At 39.3% G+C, this 8,831-nt stretch overlaps 1 protein-coding gene across 3 annotated transcripts in view; it reads left to right on the forward strand.

The window, feature by feature from the left end:
* The window catches only part of cdh22 (cadherin 22), a 187,087-nt gene that overhangs the window by 84,609 nt on the left and 93,647 nt on the right, over positions 1-8,831 (forward strand). For all 3 annotated transcript variants that reach the window (XM_032513322.1, XM_032513321.1, XM_032513323.1), the window contains one exon: positions 984-2,105. In XM_032513322.1, the coding sequence (XP_032369213.1) occupies positions 1,803-2,105 (303 nt within the window). In that variant the 5' untranslated portion in view covers positions 984-1,802. The remainder of the gene's footprint in view (positions 1-983; positions 2,106-8,831) is intronic.

The following is an 8,831-nucleotide window of genomic DNA, read 5'->3' on the forward strand; positions in this document are numbered from 1 at the left end:
TCTCTCTCTCTCTCTCTCTCTCTCTCTCTCTCTCTCTCTCCCTGTGTCTATCTCTCCTTCCTATTTTGCACACACCTGGTTTCCTATCCTCTTTTAACTGTTCTCACATCACTCTTCAGCTCATAGCACATTGTTAGAATTCTTGCTGAACAGAGGAGGTGCTAGTGAAAAAACAGTTATGTTCAGATAATCCTAAAAAAAACAACATAAAATGTATTTGGTCTTTTGTTTCATGTCCATTGGTTTGTGGAGATCTGCTATGAGTCGAGTTTGTCGTTATGGGCGCAGCCATCTTGGTTGCAGATGTGAGGATTTTAGACGAGAGGGAGGAGTAAGGGAGGAGCAGCTTAAACTCTACGTTATGTTACAACCTTTCACTGGCAATCACATCATAGCCACGCCCTAAAACAACCCCCACTTTATTGCCAATTTTAAAATCTCCCAGACCATATTTCAAAAAATGAACATCCTGCTGTATTGCAGAAGAGAACTAGCGATTGAGACCATAAACTCATTATGAAAATGTTTACTGAGGTAATAAATCAGGTGAGAAGTGGGTTACTTTCTCATAGACTTGCTACAGAAACCGACCTCCTTTTGCAACCCCACGTGTCACCCTCTGCTGGAATTCAGGTAGAATGCAGGTTAAAGGCACTTCCGCATTTGCAGCACTTCGCCGAACCGGATGCTTTGTCCATTAATATTATAGAGTCTATACTCAGAACACACAGAGGTAAAACAAACATGAACAGAAAGGTGGTGTCTGAGGATTGTTTGGTTTGAGGATGTTTTTTTTCTTAATTTATTGCTAATTGCACAATCAGCACTATTCATGCTATATGGAATTTAAAAAAAAAGATGTCATTCTAAGCCCTGACTGATTTTGAGGCTCAGATAGACCTTCCAAAGTTTCAAGTAGAAAACATTTACAGATTCAGCCCAAATTGCAATTATAATATCAATTTTCTGTTTGTGTCTTGCAGGTTTGTCCTATTCCTGCCTTCGAGTCACTGATGGAGTTGTCATGATGGCCAACGAAATACCGTAGGACCTTTTGAAGAATGAACTTTCCAAACCACTGGATTGTTCTGGAGGGAAAAACCATCGAAGATCAAACAAAATCACCAACAGTAAAATTAGTTGGCCTTTTCTCAGTCCAAGGATTTTGCTTCAGGAGGCAAAAATATTCATGACTTTTTGAGGAAGTGGACTACAGAAGAGTTTTCTTTCTGAAAAAGTTCAATATACTCATTTTTAGACCGCTTAGTATTAAACTACCTGAGACACGCAACAACCATTGGCCGTGACATGGTTAAAAGTGAAGTCAGATGTACTGTGTGGAAAAAAACGAATCAAGAATGGATGGACACCATTACTCTTCAGGGGCATGTCCTTCACAGCTATTGTATCCCTATTTTCCCATCGTTTCCCCACTAATCAGGGAGATAAGCCAGTAAAATTTGTTTTGCCTTCAATATTTCAGCTTGAAAGACAGAAAAAAAGTCTGTTTGTTTCACTACTTTAGAACAGAATTGGAAAAAGGTGCTTATAAAAGGTGGGGCAGATACTATCAGAGAATCAGAATGACCGACATGTTACAACACAAACAGATACTCTGCAGGTGGTAGGAAGCCAATATGCGCCACGTCGTGCCCTGTATTCAGCAAATAACCTCAGATTTATTTGTGATCTCATGGATTAACTTTCAAGTTCTTACACAAAAACCTTTTAAGTTTGCCCTTGTGGACTTTTATTTGGTATAAAACTATAACCAAACAACCTTCTTTCTACGTGCACCTTTTATGTTACATGTAGACCCAGGCTCAATTTCTTCCTTTTTTTCTTTTCCACAATTTTTTTTTTTTCAAAACAAAATGGCTCCTTCTTGGACAGCAGGAGCTTGGACACTTTTGGCAGCATTGGGTTTTCTTAGCTGCTGTAGTTTTGGCTGGTGTGAGGCCTCAAGGACTAGTGGTTCGACCTCAGGAGGGAGTAGACAGGAGGAAGGACCCTCGTCTTTGGAAAGAGTGAAGAGAGGATGGGTGTGGAACCAGTTTTTTGTGGTGGAGGAGTACACGGGCACAGAGCCGCTATACGTAGGAAAGGTAAGACATTTAATTTTATAATGTAAATATTAAAAAAAATTCCAAATAAGATCTGATTTCTTGAACTGAAGGTATTTAAAGTTAGGGTGCAAATGTACATTCTTTTTTTCAACATTTTAGTTTTTTTTTGGGCCTTTACCTTTAAACTGTTCTTGTCCTTATGAATCAGAGGCTCAAAACCAAAATACACAACAGACAATGGCAGATAACTGTTTATGGATTGATGTATTATTTGAAGAGATAGAACAAATGTTGTCAATCTTGTTTAATACATAGTGACGCACACAAGTTCAATAAGCCCGCTAAAATCTTTGCAGTTAGGGTAATTGTTACTACAATGACGTTGGTTTCCATTATTATTGTCTCCCGTTTATAATTATATCTACCAAAGGGATTCAAAGTGGTTACGCAGCCATATTTGAAAGATTTGAGAATGCCCCCACTGTTAGTAAGGCCAGGCCAGCAACTGTCAGTCCACCATAAAAATATCTATCATAATCCAGTTACATAAAAGAGAATTTTATTTCATGAAATGATATTTGAAAAAATACAGAATGTTCCTTATTTTGCTAGTGTCCAATGCTGTATTAAAAAAATTTATTAAAATATCAGCACTGTCTGACACATCTACAACAACCTATATTATTGTTGTTAGTAATCTTCCATTACATTAATCTAACCTTAAGCACAATAATTGCTTTTGATGTGGAAAAAACAAACATTAAAGGGATTAACTTTGAAAGGTCTAATCCTGTGCATTCCAATTCCAACAATGACCACAACCGGTGCCCAGTGCGTTTGAGTTGCAGTTCAAACAGCAGGCTGTGGAGAGCCTCTTGTAGCCTACAATGGAGAATCCAAGTACGAAACACTAGTTATGATATGTATATGGTGTACAGCTGGACTGGAGTGTACAACGGTGTTTGCCATTCACTGAATGAGACGTGTAACCCCCCCGCCCATTTCCAGCATTACCCATTCTGGTAATTGGTTTGCATCGCTCCGGGGGTTGTGACCCAGGTCTTATCTGATTTGTTATGACCAGGGATCAACCCGTGTTGACTGGCTTGGTTTAAGTTGACAAAAGAAGGGTTAAACACAGGTCAGATAACTCGGGTCTGACACTGGTCATTGGTATAAAAGAGGAATAACAGACACTAGCAAAAAAAATAAAAAATACACACTGGTCATGGGTTTAAAAGTCCAATATGTAATATATTTACTGTATTTAATCAAAAAAATTAACACTATGTCATCAAATATTAAGTAAACATGATAAGTTGAAATACTATCTTCTCTGACAACAATGCTAAAGCCAGTATTTTTTTCCATTGAAATTTCCACTCTGTAATGGAATGTCTGTCCATTTTGACACCTGGGTTGCCAGACATGAAAGGCAAACACAAAAGACACAATGTGCTGGCGGCAGCCATGGTCACAGCAACCAAACAAATTAGATGAACAGAGATAGATTCATTCTACCCTACCTAAAAAAAAAACGCGGCATCTTCCTAAACAGTTGCATGACCAGAGACATGGTAAAACACAGGTAAATATTGGAAATGCATGTAAAAGATGGAGACAGCTTAGAGCCTAAAAGGACACTGAGTTGGATAATTACCTCCTAAACCGCTAAGTGAGGAGCTTCATTACTTTCTCTCATGGCTAACGTGGTAGGGATAGGCATTTTCAGTAATTTCAACCTTCATATGCTCGCATTAAATTATATAGAGTACTCAAGTTAGTTTTTTGCAAAAAAATTAGACCGGACCGGGCAAGCCACGGCTGTTTACAACCACCGTGAGTTAAGTGATATAACAAAAACCACAAGTTTAAGTTCCTTATAATGGAACCACACAGTTTAACTTTGGCTAAACAACTGTAGAGCCTGCATTGCTTGATTGGCTTTTGTTCTCTACAGGTTGCTCTGCAAGGCTTGTAACATTATGTTATGGAATTGAATTATTGTGGCTAATGTTATCATCAGCAACCTCAAGGTTATGAGATGTTGGACAGTAAGAGGATTCCCACCTTGTTGCAAACTGGCATGCAACCATAATGTGTAGTACAGTGTATAGGCAAGCTGTATAACGGGGGAGAGCAATGGCTTTTCCAAACAGAAACCTAGCAGAATCTAGCTAATCTTCTGCGCTGTGGAGTAATTTCTTGCGTCAAGCTAACGTTGACATTGTGGAATGTTGGGTTTAGCGTTTGCAACCTGGCAACCCGCGTAATGGGCCAGGTGAGAGGACTCTCTCCAGTATTTTTTTATTTTGACTGCAGTAACCATTTTAAACTCTACATCTCAGTTCTCCAGCGGCAGCCGTCTTTGTTGATCGTCTGTCCTATCGTATAAAGCCCGCCCTGACAATTTGATTGCCCCGAACAGCTCTGGTTTGAGAATAGTTACTCCACAACGGATAAAGTCCAGACCAAACTTCCCAACCTCAAATGTTGTGGGCAGGGCTAAGTTTGGCTGCCTCCAGGCAATCTGAAAGGTGCTCTATCGCCAGTTTACAAGCAGTAAAACCCTTTGCCAGTTGAAAGACAAAGCTCTGTGTCTCCATTACATATCAAAACCTCAACTCAAATAGTGTCCCTTTTTTTTATAACAACATTGTCTGCTTTGTAAACCCCTTGCATGCCATAACTATGACCTTGTGCAGTTGAAGAGAAGCAGCCATTTTAAAAGAGTGTCTACCCTCAGCTGTTAGAAGTTTCTTTATTCCTGTGCAGTGTAGGAGTTACAGTGGTTTTGAGTTTTGTTTCACTCCCACATTTCTGTTGTCATTGTAATCTACAGACAGAAAGTGAACCTAATTGTTCTCTGATCCACTTTCCTTTGTTGTGCTGTGGAACCTCTGGAAGCTGTAAAAATCCATTGTTTTTTTATGCAAACTGAATCCTTCCTGCTTATGCTTAATTTGAAAAGCTTGGTGAACCAACGAAAATGTCTAAATACCTAAACGTTTAATACAGACAGATTTTGACATTCCTTGGCATCAGCTTCAAGTATTACTAGTAGACAAAAGGATGGAAATAATAGGAAATAAGCCCTTCCTGTGAACCTTAATCCTTTATGTTATCAATGACCTTTTAATGTGCCATTTCCGTTACATACGGAAAACATCGGCAGTGGGCCTGAATCACAAGTTCTAATCCTTAGAAATAACACATAATTTAGCTGATTTACCTCAAGAGCTGTACCTGCATCTCCACCAGAAGAACCAAGGTCTAAATTTAGTTTCTTTGCCCTAGTTCCTGAATCACAAAATGGCTCTGCTGGAAGGAAGTACTTTCTGATCGCCAAGGAACTATCAAGGCAGATTTTACAGTTCGCTGGTCAAAGTCATCTCCCGGTGTGCAACTTCATTCGACAAGAGAGTAAATGAGAGAAACAAAACATCATTTGTTGCTTTTTTTTTCAATGTGATTACCTACTAAAGCAAGAATAACAGACTATAAGCACTGACATTGTAGGTACTTTGGAGTCAGAAACTCTTGAGTTTTCAGACTCCTTTTCCACATTTGCATGTGTTCTTTGCATCTGGGCATGACATCCAATCTGTTTTATTGTTTTGATGGGTGTAAAAACTGTGCTTAAAACAGAACTTTCATTTTCGTATCGGTTATCTGACTAATTTGTTAGTTTTTTCACTAATTTGTACCCTGGTACTTTGTTTAGTTCCTTTGGCCCCTTTGTTCCTGGAACAATTTGGTCAAACAGCGTTATTACTCATTGATGACAAACCTCAGCCATGCACTTCTCTTTGACTTTGAGGACAATATTTTGACACCAGAAATGTGATTATTGAATGTTATTGCTCTAATGTAATTATAGATAATGAGTATATGTCAAATTGAATCTGTTTGCTGTCATCTTGGTGCCATGTGTTACATTTGGGAATATTTTCCCTTCTTTTTTTCCCCCTCCTCTCGTTCACATCCCATTCATCAGCTGCTTCTCAAATGAACTTTATTGAGTTGATCAGAGTGGACAGCATGTACGATTTGATTGCCTTACATAGGACGTGATCTGAAAAGACGGGATATTAATGCAGACAGCATGAGACTCAGCAATGAGTCACACACATCAATCATGTGATTCTATTGTTTCTAATCATTTAGACATGGCAATTGACCAGCTAATATTGCATCTGCATTTATTGAATGAAGATATTCAACGCAGCAGGGTTGGGTGTTGCAGAATAATTACCCTTTGGCAAATGTTTGTGTGCCATTGTGATTGCGCTGCATTCCTGCTGGCAAGACCAACAACATGGCCAACAGGCAGTGCTCTCTCTCTGCTGGGGGCCAGAACGATACACAGAGAGAAATTGAGTGAAACATGAGGAAAGAAATGAAGGAAGAGAGCAGGTTGCAAAGGGAGACTGTAGAAGAAGAGACTTCATACACTGACATGTGATTCATTACAGGACAGAGGGCCAGGGAAGTGAACTGATATAAAAGGGCTGAGGGGAGCTCGAGGGAGTGACACAGCAGTAGGCGAAGAGAGATGGTTTCATTAATATAATTATCTAAAGTTATTGCACTTCATGTGACTACGGCATTGCCTAGTGCTATCAGTGGTATTAATGGTTTGTGTGAGTGTGGATGTCTGTGTGTGACTCTCTCTCACACACTCTGCTGACGGATTTTTGGTATCAACACTGTAAGTTGAGCAGTAGAGGATTAAAGCCAAAGAGCGTGCCTCTGTACTGGATAATTACGACAAGCTTTTTTTCATATTACTTTACTCCAACTCAGCAAACTTGCCAAATTTGCTCCGTCTCACACTTTGGCTGCCACTACTCTGCTAATGACATCTGATTTACCAATAAAATGATCACTCGCATGACATTAAACTGGCAGCTTTGGTCATACATTTAAATAATAAATGCTGAAATGATGCAACTATATTTTGACAAAAGCTGGCGAAAAAATCTATTTGAGGTTGTGTGTGTGTGTGTGTGTTTGTGTTAGTATGTGTGTGTGTGTGTGTGTGTGTGTGTGTGTGTGTGTGTGTGTGTGTGTGTGTGTGTGTGTGTGTGTGTGTGTGTGTTAGTATGTGTGTGTGTTTTTGAGAAAGAGAGACTGTGTGCAGCATGTGCAACCGCCTTCATACAAATAGAACATAGTTCTGCAACAAAAACGGTTTAGTTCAAGGGTTTTGTGTACAGTGTTTTTTTGTATCCTTCCAACTCTTTGGTCATCATGGATGTATCTGGCATGGATTAATCAAACTTGTCTCAGCATTAGTATGTCCATGTGCTTCTTTGTCCCTTTTTGTTAACTCTCAGCTTTCAAACTGCAGCCAAATAATACAGATGGCCTCATCCTTTTTGTTCACCAAAACTTTCTGATGAATATAAGTTTTGATTTATCTTGTATCACATTCTGTGGTTCTAGTTATGTAGTTTTCGATTTGCTGGTTTCCCTTAACAACAGTTTGTTAGAGGAAATAAGCAAAAAGAAGAGTTTAATAGAGAAAAGATTGTTGGAATATTCCATCTGTTTGATATATTTTTCTGATAGTATGAGTTCCTTCGTGATACCAGAGTAGTCTTGGATGGCAAAATTTGAATGCATGGACACAGTCAATCAGACAACAGAAAAATACACATACTATGCATGTTAAAGCAATTCTCCCAAACTGGGATTAGTCAAATGTAATTCCAATCTTCACAAGTCTGTAATCAAAAAGGAAGAAAACTGCTAAAGATGGGAGGAATGATAAATAAAAAAAATAAGAACAACAGAAACTGTAGTGCTGTTGGACATGGTGTTTAGTTGAGCCACATTTCCTATTTTGAGGAATGACAAAGCCTTTGTCCACTCTGCGGTGGACGTCTTTTGAAATAATTTTTTAAATAATACTTTAAATACTGATATTTGCATGTTATGTAGCTCATTTCTTCCTATGTGTGTTTCCATCCTCCATCTTCAGTCTAAGCTTCTCTGTGCCTGCACCCTAGCACCATCGCCCCCTCATTTTATTTCTCTTTTTCCTCTGACTTTCTTCTCTTTCTTTTTTCTCCCCACTATGCTACCATTTACACTGCTCTCGTCTCCGTCTCCCATGGTCTGTACCCTTCCTTCCCCATAGCTCTCTCCACCTAGGCTGTCTCTGATACAGTCACCTTGTTAACACTTTGAAGCTGTTAAGATCAGAGAGCTTGACAAGCTGCAGTGAAATGTGGCAGGCCTACTCCTGATTACACAGACTTAAATATAAGACAGCCAATTTGCTCCCGCTTTGAAACCCTCAATAAAGGATTCAGTTCAGCCCACGTTCTGATATCACAACTGGAAATATAAAATTGTGCTTCACAAATGTCTCACCATTCTATTCTATTCTTTTATTCTGTCATGTGATTCGGTTTCTATAGTACATGGAAATTCCGCCAGATGTACCTCATTTCGGCCAGATGTCTGTTACCTTCTGCTTTGTTTGTGTTGGGATTTTAAACTCCGGTCAATTCATAAGGACTATGATTAACTGCTCCTCACATCTCTGTTTTCTGTTGCACAAGCAAAACAACCTTTAACCGTACACAGGTTTCACCAAAAACTTCCTTCCTGAGGCTAATTTGCAGCGGGCCCATGCCTCCGTCTGGCGCCTTGCGCCGCCCATGACGATTATAATTTGTTTTTAAGAAATGGCAATAAACCAGAGCCCATTTTTCTCCCATCTCGGAATTCTGTGTGGACTAGCCAGACCCTCCT

This window comes from Etheostoma spectabile, chromosome 4 (genome assembly GCF_008692095.1).
Source record: "Etheostoma spectabile isolate EspeVRDwgs_2016 chromosome 4, UIUC_Espe_1.0, whole genome shotgun sequence".
In the NCBI taxonomy this organism is placed as follows: domain Eukaryota; kingdom Metazoa; phylum Chordata; class Actinopteri; order Perciformes; family Percidae; genus Etheostoma; species Etheostoma spectabile.